General features: G+C 37.9%; 2 protein-coding genes across 3 annotated transcripts in view; one reads left to right on the top strand and one right to left on the bottom strand.

The window, feature by feature from the left end:
• LOC115217460 (exonuclease 1) overlaps nt 1-3,777 on the bottom strand; it is a 34,518-nt gene extending 30,741 nt beyond the window's left edge. For both annotated transcript variants that reach the window (XM_029787165.2, XM_036507082.1), the window contains exon 1: nt 3,696-3,777. The gene's annotated coding sequence lies outside the window, so the exon portion shown is untranslated. The remainder of the gene's footprint in view (nt 1-3,695) is intronic.
• Nucleotides 3,778-3,911: 134 nt separating this feature from the next.
• Nucleotides 3,912-16,004, top strand: LOC115217230 (protein YIPF4). Its single transcript, XM_029786871.2, has 6 exons — nt 3,912-4,098; nt 8,445-8,616; nt 11,862-12,033; nt 12,860-12,937; nt 14,147-14,260; nt 15,814-16,004. The coding sequence occupies exons 1-6, from the start codon at nt 3,924-3,926 to the stop codon at nt 15,949-15,951; spliced, it is 849 nt and encodes a 282-aa protein (XP_029642731.1). The 5' UTR covers nt 3,912-3,923; the 3' UTR covers nt 15,952-16,004.
• The last annotated feature ends 3,657 nt before the right edge of the window (nt 16,005-19,661 follow it).

Raw genomic sequence — 19,661 nt, 5'->3', positions numbered from 1 at the left:
GACTGGGCGTTGTGAGTAAAAACACCTAAAGCTCTATGAGGCTCTGGCAGGAGGTGGTGGTGAACCCTGCTGTACTCTTCCACCACAACTTTCTCTCACTCTTTCTTCCTGTTGCTCTTGTACCTGTATTTTGAAGGGCCAGTGAATCTCCCCTGAGAACTACGTTAAGGGTACACGGGTCTGTGGAGTGCTCAGCCACTTGCAAGTTAATTTCACGAACAGGTTGTTCCGTTGATCGGATCAACTGGAACCCTCATCGTCATAACCAACGGACTGCCAACCATATCATATATATATATATATATATATATATATACACACACACAAATATTTTAAGTATGCTCGGTGCATTTTCAACTTCTAGTTTTCCTCTGTGTCTACCTATGTAGAATAAAATACTTTGTTTTTTCAACACATACATATATATATATATATATATGTTTTTATATTTTATTTGTTTCAGTCGTTAGACTGAGGCCATGCTGGGGCAGTGCCTTGAAGAATTTGTAGTCAAATGCATCCACCCTGGTTCTTATTTTTTTAAGGCTTGGTACTTATTCTATCGTTCTCTTATGCCAAACTGCTAAGTTACAGGGACGTAAACACACCAACACAAGTTGTCAAGCACTGGTAGCAAGGGGGACAAACACACACACTTATATATACATATATACGATGGGCTTCTTTCAGTTTCCATCAACCATATCCACTCACAAGGTTTTGGTTGGCCCAGGGCTATAGCAGAAGACACTTGCCCAACGTTCCACACAGTGGGACTGAACCCGGAACCATGTGGTTGAGAAAAGCAAGCTTCTTACTACACAGCCATGTGGAAAGCCATCTGTGCTTGTCCTCCATCATACTTTAGCCTTTCAACATCTGACATAAAGCCACCTCCCTCTCACAAGTACAACGCCCCCCCCCAGCTACCACCACTTAGTAGAGGCAGATTCTTTTCCTTTTCCTTTTTCCCTGTTCTTTTTCTGTCTTCCAAGTTACTTGGCAACCCCGATAGTGCCAGTGGCATGAAAAAAGCACCCAGTACACTCATGAAAGGCAGATGCAAAGTAACCATGAAAAAGACAATGATCATCATGATAACTACGAAGACGCCGATGACGATAATTTCAGTAACATTCTAGAATCATATCCAGGGAGTTGTATGACAGCTGTGAGTTCAAGTCAAGATCAAGATCAGTGGAATTTGAACTTCAAACATACAACAAAAGGATACTTTTAAGTTTGGCCATGTCACATATAAACAATAAAAATCTTAAAATTTTCGGACTTTGCAAAAGGTCAACCTACATTCATACTAAATTTTGGAGCCTAAAAAATAAAACACTGAAAGACGGGGTCGCGAAGGCATTTCTGATTCTTCAGCTATTACAACTGCTCAACCCCCCAAGTTGGTCTTCATTAAGCAGGCCTATTATCAAAAGCGTTCCAACCGTGACTATTCTGCCTCCCCCCGCCCCCGGCTGCCTACAGCTAATACTCCGTTATTCAATGTAGCCGTAAGTAGGTACTACTTAAGAACAGTATCCCGGTGCGCGCACTCGCGTATCCGCGCTAGTTAGTCGTGACTAGTCGATCCTACAACGACTACCTAGCAAAGTAAATAAAACACAAAAACACAAAGTAAATAAAACAAAAACACAAAGTAAGGATCGACTAGTCACGATTAGCTAGCGCGGATGAGCGAGTGCGCGCACCGGGGCCACTCTTCTTAAGTAGTACCCCGTAACTATATATTTTAAGATGATAGGGGGTTAATATATAGATCCGCGCCCAGGTGACAAAAATGGAAAAAAAAGTGTAACAGGTGTAAGGCATCGTATATTGAAGGATAGGGTTTAATTTGGTTGTCATATCTAGCAGGAAAAGCGACCACATAGATGATCCCTCAAATTGAAAACAAATCTGAAGGCGTTCCTTCCATGAACCTCTCGAATTAAATATATTAATGTTTTGTCGTTAATATTTTTTCTGAGACAATGATAAAACTTATTCTGCTTAATGAACGCCATATAACCCCTTATAATTGTTAATATTTTTTGGAATTTGCAGAAGAATTTTGCGAATTTGCATTTTACATAGAATTCAGACGACTTTGAAAAAGATCTTTCTAATTTTTCGAAAGCTTTTTTTTTTTTTGGTTGTTGATTTTCCGAATTTTTCATTAAAATACAGACAGTCCGAATATTTGACTTAAATCCCAGCAACAGACCATTAAATGTGTTTATGGGAAGAAAGATATTGAAAAACATTCAACACGTCAGCCTGACAAACGATGAGGGTATGAGGTGGTCCTGAGATGTGCTAAAAATAACAGCTAAATACACCTTAAATCACGCGCCATTTTTTTTTTTTTTTGCACAAATCGCATGAATTCCAGTATGTAGAACACAAATTCGCAAAAAATTTCTGAAAATTCCAAAAACTAAAAAAAAGTTATAAAATATGGCGTAAAGCAGGATTCCACCCCGATCCTAAAAGGCTGTGAGGCTGCAATAAACATCTGTAGACCGAAGCATCTACCGCACAGCCAGTCGCCCAGAGAAAACCATCAGCACATTTTTTTTTTCTTTTAAACATAATAAATAACTTAATTGTTAGCTTATTGACACCTGAGTAGAAGTAATAAAGTTCAATTTAAACAATAAGAGATTAATAACATAAGAATGTACGTTGCTATTCTTAATGGTATGTGGTCAGGAAAAATCAATATCAAGGCCTGGTCAACAAATCTTGATTTTTACACTGCATTCGCGATCTCATAATTAATAAACTGTCCCAGCTTTCGCTTCAAAATATTACATAACTAGCAGTATCGCCTGGCGTTGCTCGGGTTTGTTTCGACCCTTTAGAATTGGAATCTTTGAAAAGTAAAAATTTTGCATTATCTAGCTTGTTATTCTCCTTTAAGTGAACATTTTTCTGGTTGAAAATACACCGAAAAATGGTGACACAGGAGGCAAAAAATCGTAAAAAATAGGGATTTTCATAGAAAAAAAGCACCTTTTTGATGTAAATAATTGTCTTAACATAGTCCGATTTGAATTTTTTCTTCTACGGAAGGAAGAGCAAGCCTTCTTCTATCATACTCTCAATTTTGGTCAACTTGCGCCGCAGGGTCTCGGAGGAGATAGTGTTAGTTGAAGGCTACCAAACCTGCCATACACAGACAACTTCAGAGATTTGCATGGCTTTGATATCATATAAAGTTCCAATTTTCTAGAAATGGGAATACGGGACTACACGACATTCCATTACCCAAGTTTATTGGCGTCAGAAATAAAACTGTTAAAGAAGGAAAGCAAAAATGATTCCAAGGATCCTTAGATTTTTAAAGGGATCTGGGTCTGCCTCTGCCCCTGGCGTGATAATTGGGGACGCATACGTCTTATATAGTTACTGACTTCATTTCCCTTTTTCTGACTATTTCCCTATTTTGGTTTTAATTTTGGAAACTGTGTCTTGTATATTTTACCCGAAACCCAAACATGCTGAGGTTAATAATAAACAAAAATATTTCATTTCATGCATAAATTCACATTGCTTCACTAAACTGCACTACACAGAATATCTAATATGAACTCTCCCCCGCCCCAGAAAGCATATTTCATAAGCCGTATAATTAGTTTAAATTAATTTTAACGAGATCAAAAGTAATTAATTAAACATCAACTCACATTAACAGCTTCTTCACTGATTCACTTTTCCCGCGTTTACATATACTCTAACAAACCGTAGTTTCGTAGAAAAAACCCAAAATAAACAAATAAATTAGTTTATTAAATATTACAAAATATATTTAATATACGAAATGGTAATTAATTAGCAAAACAAACGCGTTTTGTTTAATTTTTAATGTGATTCAATACGAAACTTTCAAATAAACTGATGTTCAACTGTTAAAGATGGCCGAACTTCCAGCCCAGTCCACATCAGCAGGAAACAGTTATGCCTTGGACATCGACCAGTTGGAACAAAATACCAAACAGATGCACGAATCGTTGCTCGCCAAACCTCCGCTAGACAACTCCAATAAATTCCATGCATCAAATGCTGAGTTTCAATTCGTAACGACGTCCAGTAAGTCGTCCCTAACACACCCACATCTCTTACCCTATGACGTTGTTTTGGTTCTGTCACCCTTTCACAAATATTCTCACCCATCGTTCAATAATACGCTAATGACAGTTTAAAATACCCCGTTCCCACCCGATTTCATGACCGCATATGTTACTTTTATCTATCCCATTGCATATAAATCGCCGATTTATTGTCCGTATTTACATTTAATATACCTAAACTGTGTGTCTCTATGTGACACACATTTTTCGAACATTATTATGAAAATGACACAATTCTTTAGTTGTTTACTAGTTTTATTTATTTGTTTGGCGATCCTTCGGTACAGGTACCGTAAGTGGCTTTGTTTACATTTCTGAAGATAACAGAAACCCTTTTCTCCCCCCCCCTAACCCTAACCCCCCCCCCATATATATATATATATAAACTTTCTTGAAATGTATCCGGTACTTCCGGTACCTATACCGAAGTTACGCCATTTGTTTATGATTTATATTTTTATTGTTGGCTTTCTATTTTATCCCATCGCACTTCCACCCATGTTCTGCTAATGACTGATAATATCCTATCATCAATGTATATATTTATATATGCTAAAGAATTCTTCCTGCACTGACTCCGCTTACGGTCAGAATTCATTTAGTTTGGATTGACGGAATCTATATAAAGTTTCGGACAAAATAAAATTCACGGAGTAATTAATTAATTAATCACGTTCCTTTATTTTACATCACCGCTGAGAGGTGGGTGGGGACCAGTGTTACTAGTTCCTCCTTCCTGGATTGATATAATAACTATTTGTCAATTACGGAAAGTGGATTAAATCGATTGCGTCTCTCTATCTCTCTCTCTCTCTCTCTCCTCTCTCTCTCCCTCTCCCCCCCCTCTCTCTCTCTCTCTCTCACCCCTGTATTTATAGTTTTGTATCAACAAAATCAGAAATATGTTATTTCTAAAATATGAGACGGTATCCGAAGTCGGTCGTATTATTAGATTGAGAAACTAATAATAATGTTCGTCCTTCGGTTCGAAGATGACCAACTGACATCATCTGATGGAACTGGCGCCATGAGACCGGAGGTGGCTGGTGAGGCCAATCCGGGCAAGGAAGCCCCTCCCACAGGTGGGGCAGAAGTGGGTAGGGGCCGTGCTACTGGTGCAGGCGGCTCTGGCTTTACGCATCTGACGTTTCTGCTCTGCTGACCGAATCCGTCCCTCCTCGGCTGTCCCTGCTCCCACGGTGATTGCGCTGCGCCAGGATGAGCAGTTGGCAGCAAGTGTCTCCCAGGTCTCTGTTCCGATGGAGAAGTCTTTGAGAGAGACCTTGAGACTATCCTTGTAGCGCTTCTTCTGCCCTCCAACTTTGCGCCTGCCCTGGCCGAGTTCACCAATCAATAAACTTTTAGTTTTCGATATTATCATAAAATGGCCAACTTTGCAAGTTTTGCATTTGATCCAGTTTATCATGTATCATCTTGTTTGTCCGCAGGGGCTTCAAATGAGATAACGTATGATTAATCCAAAACAATGTGAATAAATAAGTATTATATTTCTCTGAGTAATCTGAATGCTAAAGGGTTAACATTCTGCCATCTCCACAGATTTTTCACATTCAGTACTCATAGCTCACTGTCATGTTGCATCTCATTTCTAGCACATATCTTTATATATAAAACTAAAGTTGTGTGTGTGTATCTGTCTCCTCCGATTTAGATTCCTAACTACTCCCACATTTTGCGGTGCAGTTTAACCAAAAGCAGATATCTTATAGTCGTCATTCATATCGAGCCCTTCTGGGTATTAGCGTGCGTCTACGATGAGTCTACGATTTTTTTAAAAATTACCATCATTTTTCCGCATTTTTAATGATTTTTGCTTGGGTTTTATAAGGGAAGTAACTCTCTAAAAATGCTTATGTAGTTATTTCCCTTACAAACCCGAGCAACGCCGGGCGATACTGCTAGTTTTATATATTTCTTTACTACCCACAAGGAGCTAAACACAGAGAGGACAAACAAGGACAGACAAAGGGGTTAAGTCGATTACATCGATCCCAGTGCATAACTGGTACTTAATTTATCGACCCCAAAAGGATGAAAGGCAAAGTCGACCTCGGCGGAATTTGAACTCAGAACGTAACGACAGACGAAATACGGCTACGCATTTCGCCCGGCGTGCTGACGCTTCTGCTAGCTCGTCACTTTTTATTCTCGCATGTATTTTATATTCTCACTGTGTGCCTTCTACACAGAAAGAGAAACCCTTTTGTTGCTAACAGAAACGAAGTTCCTTAAGCTTTCTCCCATGTCATCCTTATTCTAGCTGGAACACTTTCATTACAACCACCTCCAGCACAATTAGATCACAAATGTAACTAACTCTTCTGTTGCTGCTCTGCATTCATTACCTATATTTCACACCTGTAAATTATGGCACTTCATTACCCATATTTCACACCTCTAAATTATGGCACTTCATTACTCATATTTCACACCTCTAAATTATGGCACTTCATATACTTACAACTTACACATTTCCCATGGAGGCACATGGCTCAGTGGTTAGAGTGTTGGGCATACAATCATGAGGTAATGAGTTCGAATCCTGGATCGGGCTGCGTGTTGTGTTTTTGAGCAAGACACTTTATTTCACATTGCTCCAGTTCACTCAGCTGCAGAAATGAGTTGCGACATCACTGGTGCCAAGCTGTATCGGCCCCTTTGCCTTTCCCTTGGGTAACATCAGTGGCATGGAGAAGGGGAGGCTGGTATGCATGAGCAACTGCTGGTCTTCTATAAACAACCTTGTCTGGACTTGTGCCTCAGAGGAGAACTCTCTAGGTGCAATTCTATGGTCATTCATCCCTGAAGGGGGTCTTTACCCTTCACACATTTCCCTTCACTTCCAGTGAGTCTTCCTCTTCTCCTTCATACACCACTCAGTTCCATACACATCTTACTCTAGTCAACATCATTAAGTTTTTATCTACCTTTTATCTGCATTCAACAGGGCTCTTAGGTGATAAAATGGTTCCTCAACTTACCCAAGATCCTAGTCAACTCTCCCTTTACCTGCAGCCTTCGCTATGTACACATCTTAAGCTTAAATATATTGGCCCCATTACTTAACCCTTTTTTATGCCACCCTACCTAAAACTGTCTCTAGTTGCGTGAAACAACCTTACTCTTTTAAAGTGATCCAAATTAAAGCTTCGTGTTAATTTAAGTTCCAAACACCAGCTTAATAGGGATAAAATTATTTTACTAAATTCTTTAATTATTTATAAATTAATTGCAACAAAGTGATCATATTTCAGAAGAAATAGATTAACAAAAGGGTCGATAAATTAAGTACCAGTTGCGTACTGGAGTCGATCTAATCAACTGGCCCCCATCCCTCAAAAATTTCAAGCCTTGTGCCTAGAGTTGAAATGAATATCTTAATTCCATCTTCCAGTAACTTAATTGTTAACCAACCAACCAAAGGGAAAGGAATCCCCATTCCTGTTGCACAAAGGATTGACAGCCCTTAATTCTCAGGCTACAGGAATACAGGCTTCTTTCACCACCAGCTTAAGAAGCTCTGTTATTTTCTTAACACCCTTACTTCCCACTACCTTCAGCATCTTTCCCACAACTTTCTCATCCACAAACTAGTTTATCTACTTTTCGTTGCCCTTATTGCTCCCTCACCTTTTTTCTTAGTTATCATCTTGGTCATTGCTAGAACTGGATTGCTATGTAACTTACTAGTTTTCTCTGTGTGCCTACAGCTTTGTAATATAACAGGGATCTTCATCCAAAATGGTTGTGAGGTGCTTTATGGAAGCACTCCGTCAGTTACGATGATGAGGGTTCCGGTTGATCCAAATCAACGGAACAGCCTGCTCGTGAAATTAACGTGTAAGTGGCTGAGCACTCCACAGACACGTGTACCCTTAACGTAGTTCTCGGGGATATTCAGCGTGACACAGAGAGTGACAAGGCCGGCCCTTTGAAGTACAGGTACAACAGAAACAGGAAGTAAGAGTGAGAGAAAGTTGTGGTGAAAGAGTACAGCAGGGATCACCACCATCCCTTGCCAGAGCCTCATGGAGCTTTAGGTGTTTTCGCTCAATAAACACTCACAACGCCCGGTCTGGGAATCGAAACCACGATCCTATGACCGCGAGTCCGCTGCCCTGACCACTGGGCCATTGCACCTCCACTGTAAGGTGATTTATGGTGTGCGAATGAATGGGATAGAAAAATCTGCTTAAAGCTTTTCCTGACATATTTGGATGTGTTTTTTTTATAATTATTTTATTATTATTTGTTATCCAATTTCATTTCTTTAATTCTATTTAGACCAATCTTCACTTGAAGGCGCAATTGTTGGAAATGAAAAAGAGACAAGCAACTTACCATCACCCTATGGCGTCCGCAACCGAGGCATTGCTGGAAGTCTCCTTGAAAATAATGGCTTCCAGTGGTTACTTGAAGAGGATGTTGATGAGAATGCCGTGCAGAAGCCACTCCTGTAAGTTTTGTCATTCAGGTGTTGTTGAGTTGTTATTTTGTTTTATTATTTAATCGGGATCTTTTCAGTTTGAACAGCAGTTTTAAAAAAATAATTTCCACGTAACTAAACACTTTTAAACTTCATATACTGGTAGAATGTGTTTATAAAACATCTTTTTCTCTTGGCTTTATTGAGAAAATTTTATGGTTTGTAAGATATTTGTTGGGTTTTTTTTCTTCAATTTCTGCAATTTCAACCAATCAATGACGTCTATTGAGGTGAAAACATTCTGTGCTGTATGAATATGTCCCTCGTTTAAGAAACGGATTGGGTTTATTTACATTTCTGAAGAAAAAAAAGATACCCTTCCCCCCACCCATAACCCTAACCCTAAAACAGATTGAAATGCAATAGATCGATACTAGGGTCATGATTATGGGTGACAGTTTCATATGACAACCGCTAGGAAAAACTGCCGTTCAAACTGAAAAGATCCTTTGATCCTTACAAGGTTTTGGTCAGGCCACAGTTAACGTAGAAGAGTAGATGAAATTGGCCCACAGTTCCACACACTGGGTTGGAACCTGAAACTATGTGATTACAAAGTGAACTTTGTAATTATGGCCATGCCTGCACATTTAAAATGTATATGAATTTATATATAGATCCTTAAAGACTCACTCATGCCAGGGGGCAACCTGAACGCCAGGACGGAGATTTTCAGGCCATGCCTGCATTTTAGAAAATTCCTGTTGGACTTTTGGAAGCCGCATGGCAGCACCACAGCTGGAAAGCAATAGCCAAGGCAAGAAGGGAGACAATCATTTACATTCGTGGTGCTTTGGTGACCGCAAGATGGCAGCACAGCCAAAGATCAATGGACAATGGCAAAGGGAGATAATCACCAATGGCTTTACTCTTAAAAACGAGGCATTTCCCCCTCCATATTTTAAAGAGGTCTCAGGCCAGTAGTGTTTGGGGCCTGAAGATACACCATAAGACTAAGAGCAAGAAACCCAAGGTGACCCCATAAACCAGCCTACTCCACTATAATATATATATATATAGAGAGAGAGAGAGATTATATACAGGTGATTGTCCTTGCATACAGGCTTGTCTCCTGTATCCCTCTTCAGCTGAGCGTTCCTAATCTTGTAGGTTCATGGGTGCTGGTGCCATGTAAAAAGCGCCATGTAAAAGCATCTGTGCTGGTACTGCATAAAAGCACCCAGTACACTCTGTAAAGTGGTTGGCATTAGGAAGGGCATCCAGCCATAGACTGAGAGCCCCTTCGGTCATGAATGACTGTGAGATTGCACCTAGAAAGTTACCCTCCCAGGTGCAAGTCTGGGCAAGGTTGTTTTATGGAAGACCAGCAGTCACCCATGCATACCGGCCTCCCCTCTCCACGCCACCAGTGTTATACAAGGGAAAGGCAAAGGCCGATACAGCTTGGCACCTGTGACGTCGCAACTCATCTCTACAGCTGAGTGAACTGGAGCAACGTGAAATAAAGTGTCTTGCTCAAGTACGCAGCACGCAGCCAGTCCGGGATCCGAACTCACAACCTCACGATCCTATGCTCGATGCTCTAACCACTGAGCCCAGGTAGCTCTTCAACTGGCCAGTGCCTGTCAAACCATCAAACCAATACCGGCATAGAAAACAGACATTAAATGATGATGATGGTGTATGTGTGTGGAGAGAAACAGATACGTTACATATAGACACGTGACCGACCAGGCTATCAGATGTTGCTACACATCGCTTGTCACAATGCACTTTGCATTGTTTTAGCCTTCAAATTATGCCACCCCGCTGGCTAAGGAAGCAGGCCAACAGAAGAAAGAGTGAGAGAAAGTTGCGGTGAAAGAGTACAGCAGGGATCGCCACCACACCCTGCTGGAGCCTCGTGGAGCTATAGGTGTTTTTGCTCCCTAAACACTCACAACGCCTGGTCTGGGAATTGAAACCGCGATTCCACTGCTCTAACCACTGGGCCATTGCACCTCCATACATTACATATAGATGTATCTTAGATAGATTATATGTAATGAGGGATGAGAACAATCCATGGCTGTCCTCTTATCACCAGACAATAAGCCTCTCTAAGGCATAAATGCATTTTACTCTTCTTCTATAAGTTTAAGCTCCTTGGTTTCTAGTGTTAAGGATGAACAATCTTCATAGGCGCAGGAGTGGCTGTGTGGTAAGTAGCTTGCTTACCAACCACATGGTTCCGGGTTCAGTCCCATTGCGTGGCACCTTGGGCAAGTGTCTTCTACTATAGCCTCGGGCCAACCAAAGCTTTTTGAGTGGATTTGGTAGATGAAAACTGAAAGAAGCCTGTCGTATATATGTATACATATATATGTGTGTGTTTGTGTGTCTGTGTTTGTCCCCCCAATATCACTTGACAACCGATGCTGGTGTGTTTACGTCCCCCATAACTTAGCAGTTAGGCAAAAGAGACTGATAGAATAAGTACTAGGCTTACAAAGAATAACTCCTGGGATCGATTTGCTCAACTAAAGGCGGTGCTCCAGCATGGCCACAGTCAAGTAAAAGAGTAAAAAAAAACAAGCTGTGATGTTGCTTAATTATTGGGTTGTCCGGAAAGTTTGTGCCGATTTATAGTAGCTTACCTTTCGACTTATTTTAGAACATGGTTGAGTCCAGAAAATAGGATTTGACTACACCTCCATTTAGAGCACAGTTTAAGCTATCTTTTCGGGGAAGAAGATTTATGTTCCTATAACCTGTGTTAATTCTGTAACCCTTTAAAATGGAAGATAAGAAAGTTCATTTTCGGCACTTGATGCTTTGGGAACCAGACAAAAATTGCTGCAGCTCAGCTGAGATGTGTTACTCCACCCTCCATATTCACCAGATATTGCTCCTTCGGATTTCCACTTATTCAGGTCTCTGCAGAATTGTCTTAATGGTAAAAATTTCAATTGCTTGGATGACGTAAAAAGATACGTTGATGAATTCTTTGCCATGAAACCACCTCAATTCTGGGAAGAGGGTATTTTCAAGTTAAAGGAAAGATGGAGACGCATTGTGCAAGAAAATGGTTCATATTTGGTTGATTAAAAATGTAAAGGCAAGAATTTATTGACCTTTTACTTTCCTTTAAAAATCAGCACAAACTTTCCGGACAACCCAATACTTCCAATTTAATTACTAGCTTCATCGTTTTATTTATGTTGCTGAAACTCAGTTAATTATCTAAATAATTTCTTTTTTAATCTTTTTACCAGAGAAGAGTTGGATATCGACATAAAAGACATTTATTACAAACTGAGGTGTGTGATGTTTCCACTTCCACAGCTGGGATTTAACAGGAAAATCGTACGAGATAACCCTGACTTTTGGGGTCCCCTTGTCGTGATTCTCCTTTATTCATTGGTTTCTCTCTATGGTCAGTTCAGAGTAAGTACACAACAATTTCTTTATCTTTTAGTTTCAAAATATAAGCTTTTGTGTTGACCAGGTGTGGAAGTTCTGTGGGGTTTTCTGGTTGAAAATTCAAAAGATTTTCATAATCTGAAATTTTTATGAAAAACAGAAAAAAATTGATTAAAATTTAATTTTTAATTGGAGTTTTTAAAAAACTGAATGACAATTTGAAATTCAAATTAGTGATTTCAATTTGATTTTTCAATATAAGTTTTTGAAAATGTTTTCAGATTTGTAAATTTGAAGAATGAAATTTCATCTCATTTCAATAATCAAGTCTAAGATGTTATTTCAGTTTTTTTCTTTCTTTTCTTTTCCTCAGTTTTGATATTTGAAACTAAAAATCCAAAATCAGAACAAAAATGTTCTTAGAAAATTACTGTTTTTAAATCTCACAATGTGAGATATTCAGCGACAGTACTTTGTAGTAAAGATTGTTTGCCAACATAACATGGCAGTCCTGGTTTAGGACTAATGTTGCTGTAATTTAGCCCCAGAAGTCATCGTCTCCAGCTGGCTCTACGACACGATCTGTGTCCTTACATTTTCGAACAAGGGAATCTAGCACCCTCACTCAGCTCAAAACAACATCTGTGTATCATGATTTCTGGGTTATTTCCCTTCATCAGCACAGAATAATTGCTCAGCTAACTTGTCATATCTATCAACTTTTCTTTCTTCCTTATCGTATAACTTATTGTCAGCTGGGCATGCTATATCTATGATCCGGCGTCATTTGCTTTCTTTCTCAATTTACACTATGTCTGGTTTCCTATTATTATTATTATTATTATTACAGGTTGTTTCCTGGATCATTACTATATGGGTGTTTGGATCTCTGATTGTTTTCACATTGGCAAGAGTTCTTGGGGGAGAAGTAAGTGAAGATTATACCAACTTTAAATGTTTCTTGCAAAACTAAATCTATGCAAAGATCTTTGTAACAGAAATGGTAGCTGGAAAGTTTTTGAGTATGTTTAGAATGAATGATTCAAAGAATCAATTTGAGTCATTATAACAGGAAATATATAAACCAAAAAAAAAGAAAAACAACCTTAACTGCTTGAGAAAAGAGTGGCTGTGTGGTAAGTAACTTGCTTACGAACCACATGGTCCCGGGTTCAGTCTCACTGCATGGCAAGTGTCTTTTACTATAGCCTTGGGCCGACCAAAGCCTTATGAGTGGATTTGGTAGATGGAAACTGAAAGAAGCCCGTAAGTTTGTGTGTCTGTGTTTGTCCCAAATTAATTGAAACACAGGCCAGTGTTTCTCAACAGAAATATGGTAACAAAAGAGTTAACTGGAAAATTTTAAAAAACTATTTGAAAATTAAGTTAAGTTGAAATTAAATTGATTTTTTTTTTTTACCCAATGATGTTTGTTTATCTCATAATCAATCAAAAACCAATACAAAATATAAAAATATTGATTGTCTCTACATAAGTATTAGTCTAAGCTAAATCTTGGAAAGTTCTGAATTGCAGCAGAATTTGTTTGTGTAACAATAAAAGCATTTATCATTAGTTTAACAAAATACGCACAGGAGTGGCTGTGTGGTAAGTAGCTTGCTTTCCAACCACATGGTCCCGGGTTCAGTCTCACTGTGTGGCACCTTGGGCAAGTGTCTTCTACTATAGCCTTGTGGGTGGATTTGGTAGACAGAAATTGAAAGAAGCCCGTCATATATATATGTGTGTGCGTGTGTGTGTGTCTGTGTTTGTCCCCACCAACATCGCTTGACGACTGATGCTGGTGTGTTTACGTCCCTGTAATTTAGCAGTTCAGCAAAAGAGACTGGGAGAATAAGTACTAAGGCAGTGCTCCAGCATGGCCACAGTCAAATGACTGAAGCAAGTAAAAAAAATTTTAAATAAAATAATAAGATTTTTTGGCATTTAAAAGAGCAATCAACTGCATATTATTGGTTTCTTTAAGTATGCTTGGCACAAAACCATTTTCTGCAAGAATATCAGCTATTTTGCCAAAATTACATCAACAAGTGATATTTTTCTTTGAAGAAGTTTTAGTGTCCAAATATTTAATTGTTGGATCAATTTTAAAACCTTTCTTTCTCTCTTCTTCCAGGTAACTTATTCACAGTGTTTGGGTGTGATAGGATATTCCGTTTTACCGCTTGTTATTATGGCCTCCATAATGCCAGTTGTTCATTCTTTGCCACTTGTCAGTACAGTCTTTAAAGTAAGAATGTTTTACTTATCTTCACATTGGTTCTTGTTCTTTTGTTTTTTGGGTTTTTTTTTGTTTTTGGTGGGGTTTTTCCATTTCTTGAAAACAAAGTATTGGGCATCCAGCTGTAGAAAGTCTGCCAAATCAAGATTGGAGCGTGGTGCAGCCATGTGGTTCGCCAGCCCTCAGTCAAAATCGTCCAACCCATGCTAGCATGGAAAGCGGACGTTAAACAATGAATATGATGATACCCTTAGAAAACAAATTGCTTTTATTTTCCCCAAATTAAAAAAAAAAACTCAGCAAGTTTTTCTAATTTCATATGCAAATTTAAACGATATATGGTAGAAGAGAGGTCATATGCCCACACCCATTGGAATCTGGTGGAGGCAACTGGCCTAGTGGTTAGAGCAGCGAACTTGCGGTCAAGGGATCGAAGGTTCAAATCTCAGACCAGGCGATGTATGTATTTATGAGCAAAAACACCTAAGCCCCATGCGGCTCCGGCAGAAGACAATGGTGAACTTCTGCTGACTCTTTTGCCACAACTTTCTCTTACTCTTTCTTCCTGCCTCTAGCAGCTCACCTGCGATGGACTAGGGTCTCATCCTGGCCCTTATGATCCAGGCATGGCTCAAAAATAAACAAACAACAACAACGTGGAACCATTGGTCACTCTATGACCGGACATATATTTAACTGCATGTCTGGCCCAGTTAAGAGTACCCCTGATACGTCAGGTGATATGATACGCTTGAGAAGACCTGTTGAGTCAAGTAAAACCAAGATCATAGCTGTGGCCAGTACACCATAACTGGTTCCCATGCCGGTAGCACATTAAAAGCACTATTCAAACATGATCAATGCCAAGCCCGCCTGACTGCCTCCTGTGCCAGTGGCACGTAAAAAGTACCCGCTATACTTGGTTGGCATTAGGAAGGGCATCCAGCTGTAGAAACATTGCCAGATCAGATTGGAGACTGGTGCAGCCACTGGCTCTCCAGACCTCAGCATGGAAAATGGACATTAAACAATGATGATGATGATATATTCTGAAATAAAGTACAAGCCTTATTACATTTTACTATATTTACTAGAAGTATCGCCCCATGTTGCTCGGGTTTGTTTCGGCCCTTTAGAATTGGAATTTTTGAAAAGTAAAAATTTTGCATTATGTAGCTTGTTATTCTCTTTAAGTGAACATTTTTTTCTGGTTGAAATACACCAAAAAATGGTGACACAGCAGTCAAAAAATCGTAAAAAATAGGGATTTTCATAGGAAAAAGAGCACCTTTTTGATGTAAATAATTTTTGGTGTTAACATGGTTCGATGTGAATTTTATCTTCTACGGAAGGGAGAGCAAGCCTTCTTCTATCATCCTCTCAATTTTGGTCAACTTGTGCCGCAGGGCCTCAGAGGAGATAGTGTTAGTTGAAGGCTACCAAACCTGCCACACGCACAGACAACTTCAGCTTTATATATATAGATTTCTTTTATTAAATATTATTAAAGTCATTAATCTTCTAACTCCTTTTCCTTTTTTTTTTCCTTTTTTTCGTTTCAGTTCATTGGTGTTGTGTGGGCCGCTTACAGTGCTGGTTCCCTCCTCTGTGTTCAAGAGTTACAACAGAAGAGGCCCCTTCTTCTCTACCCCATCTTCCTTCTGTACATATATTTCTTTTCCTTATACACTGGAGCCTAAACACAAGATGTGCGGCATTTGGAATAAAATTTACTGGGATGTAGGAACATTGATTTTTATCTTTCCTATACTGTTTATGTTCAAATAATTAATTCAAATGATATATATTGCTTAGATATACATTATCATCTATTTGCAATTGATACACACATATACATATTAATATATATACGTATATATATATAGATATATATATATATATATATTTGTGTGTATATATATATATATATATATATGTATGTATATAAATATATATATATATATATATATGTGTATGTATATATATGCATATCTATATATGTATTTGTATAAATACATATCTATATATGTAGGTATATAAATATATATCTATATATATGTATATATATAAATATCTATATATGTGTATGTGTATGTATATAAATATGTGTGTATATGTATGTGTGTATGTATATAAATATATGTAAGTATATGTATATATATATATGTATATATATATATATATATATATATTTATGTACATATATTATATATATATAAAATGAGATAGGGGTTGAAAATTCAACCCACCATGGGATAATATATCCAATATACTGCTACATATATTATATATATATATATATATATTATATATATATATATATATATATATGTACATATGTATGTATATATATATATGTATATGTGTGTGTGTGTGTGTGTGTTTATAAGTATGTATGTGCATGAGTGTGTATGATCCTTTATTGTACCGTGTGATTTTGCAAAGGACTTCATCTGTGCCCACACTGCTAACCGTGACACACTGACATTGAATCTCAACTCAACATGCATTCAACCTTCTTTGCTTTTCTTTTGCCTTTATTCACCAGTGGACTACGAAGCTTCAAACCAAATACTTTGGGGTGGAAATATATTACTAGAAAGAGTGTCTATAACACCATATATATATATACTAGCAGTATCACCCGGCGTTGCTCGGGTTTGTAAGGGAAATAACTATATAAGCATTTTTAGAGAGTTATAGCCAAAAAATAGCAAAAAAAATGGGGGAAAATGATGGTAAATTTTTTTTTAAATCGTTGACTCATCGTAGACATTTTTAGGGAGTTACTTCCCTTATATAATAGCGAAAAAAATGCATTAAAATGGAAAAAAATGATGGTAAATTTTTTTTTAAATCTTAGACTCATCGTAGATGCGCGCTAATACCCAGAAGGGCTCGATATGAATCACGACTATAAGATACCCGGTTTTGGTTAAACTGCACTGCAAAATGTGGGAGTAGTTAGGAATCTAAATCGTAGGAGACAGACACACAACTTCACTTTTATATATAAAGAAGATATCTATGCATGTTGTGTGTATGTGTCTGTATAAATGTGTATGAATATATGCATTTATATTGTATGTGTGTATGTATGTATATATGTGTGTATGTATAGTTGAAAGAATGTGGCAGACAACACATTTGGTAGGAGTTAAGTATATTATAATCTAAAAGGGTTTGATTTGGCCCCGTGAGACTTAAAATTTGCTAGGCCCTCTTATGGGATAGGTTTCAGTAAGGAGCCCTTGAAACTCTAAGTTGCATGGGGCCAAATGAAGCTATTTTAAATAATAATAATAGTAGTGCGTGTATGTGTGTATATATATATATATATGTATATGTATATATATATATATATATGTATGTGTGTGTATATATATAGATATATATATATATATATATGTATATATATATATACGTACATAATTTCTTTATTTGTGAATTAAGGCTACCATTGGTTTCTTGTTAAGAAAAGTGGGAAAATATCCTAGTATCTTAACAATTTTTCTTCAAGCCGATCACATGGAGAATGGTGTTTGCCTCCATTTTGGAAAATAGTCTCGCTTCATTCACAGGATTTTGTCCCTTGATTCATTGGTCCATTGTCTCATTCACACTCGAATTTATGAGAAATCCCGTGCACGAAGCAAGACGGTTTTCCAAAATGGAGGCGAACAACTTTCTCCATGTGATCAGCTTGAAATATTGTTAAGACATTAGGACATTTTCCCGCTTTTCTTAACATGAAACCAATGGTAGCCTTAATTCATAAATAAAAAAAAATCATATATCCACCAATGCGGTGAAGAGCACTCATTTCATCATTCAACATTTACATATAGGCGCAGGAGTGGCTGTGTGGTAAGTAGCTTGTTTACCAACCACATGGTTCTGGGTTCAGTCCCACTGCGTGGCACCTTGGGCAAGTGTCTTCTACTATAGCCTCGGGCCGACCAAAGCCTTGTGAGTGGATTTGGTAGACGGAAACTCAAAGAAGCCCGTCGTATATATGTATATACATATATATGTATGTGTGTGTATATGTTTGTGTGTCTGTTTGTCCCCCTAGCATTGCTTGACAACCGATGCTGGTGTGTTTACGTCCCCGTCACTTAGCGGTTCGGCAAAAGAGACCGATAGAATAAGTACTGGGCTTACAAAGAATAAGTCTTGGCGTCGATTTGCTCAACTAAAGGCGGTGCTCCAGCATGGCCGCAGTCAAATGACTGAAACAAGTAAAAGAGTAAAAGAGTATATATACATACATATAAATACACACACACACACACACACACACACACACATACATACATATATATATATATATTTAGGGACGTGCTGTCTAGGTAGGCAGTGCCTAACTTGAATAAAATAGATCAATAACAACATTTTCCTTTTGTGGCAAAATATGGACCTAATTCAATAAAATTATGAAGGTTTCTCTGATTACAATGCATAATGTTTTATTTTTCTGTAGATTAGGTAGGCATAATTCGCTCCCCACTTTCAATCTTGGTATTAAAGCTATGCATAGCACTGCTGTAGTACACATGCTGCGTACACTCCTACAACAACATTTTCTTTACATGCTATAAAGGCAGAAGTAAATCTGCCTTCAACTCTGTCGTGCGTCTGTCTTTCACTTATATTTTTGTGTGTTTTACTACATAAAGGTCACCAACTGCTTACCCTGAGTAATTACTCTTGGCACTTGCCTGATATGTGTATATATATATATATATATATATATATATATATATATATATATGATGATGATATGTGTGTGTGTGTTGAAGGCACATGGCCTAGTTGTCAAGATGTTGCACTAACGGTCGTTAAATCATGGGTTCAATTTCCAGACTTAGCAGGACATTGTGTTCTTGAGCAAGACACTTCATTTCATGTTGCTCCAGTTTACTCAGCTATAAATGTATAACCTTCCAACGGAATAGCCTTCTGATCAGGAGTAATGTTGGCCTGCTCACCTAGCCAACCAGCCAGCCAGTGGAGTGGCATCATTCAGAAAACTAAAAGAATGAAAAGCGCATTGTGACCAGTGATGTATGACATCATGTGTGTGTGTGTGTGTATACATGCACACACACGCGTACATTGATTGTTTTATCCATTGTATCTAGATGGAAATATTTCTTTAACTATGTCGTTTTGTCCATTTAATTATAACCATCATGTGTGTGTGTGTATATATATATATATATATATATATATATATATATATATATATTATATATATATAATATAATATTGTTCTTTCTTACTAAAAATACAGGACTGCTTAAAAAGTGCTCGGGTCAAACCCGAGGCAATCATACTCATATAGTTATGAATTCAACTTAAAATGCATATACATATATTAATACATATCGACACACAAATAATTTTT

This window comes from Octopus sinensis, linkage group LG11, assembly GCF_006345805.1.
Source record: "Octopus sinensis linkage group LG11, ASM634580v1, whole genome shotgun sequence".
In the NCBI taxonomy this organism is placed as follows: domain Eukaryota; kingdom Metazoa; phylum Mollusca; class Cephalopoda; order Octopoda; family Octopodidae; genus Octopus; species Octopus sinensis.
The sequence above is the reverse complement of the archived record's forward strand: the minus strand, read 5'-3'. Positions and strand labels throughout refer to the sequence as shown.

Coding starts and splice junctions, on each gene's coding strand:
- LOC115217230 (XM_029786871.2), top strand. CDS start 3,924: ATGGCCGAACTTCCAGCCCAGTCCACATCAGCAGGAAACAGTTATGCC. Junction 4,099..8,444: donor TCAATTCGTAACGACGTCCA/GTAAGTCGTCCC, acceptor AATTCTATTTAG/ACCAATCTTCACTTGAAGGC. Junction 12,034..12,859: donor CTCTCTATGGTCAGTTCAGA/GTAAGTACACAA, acceptor TTATTATTACAG/GTTGTTTCCTGGATCATTAC.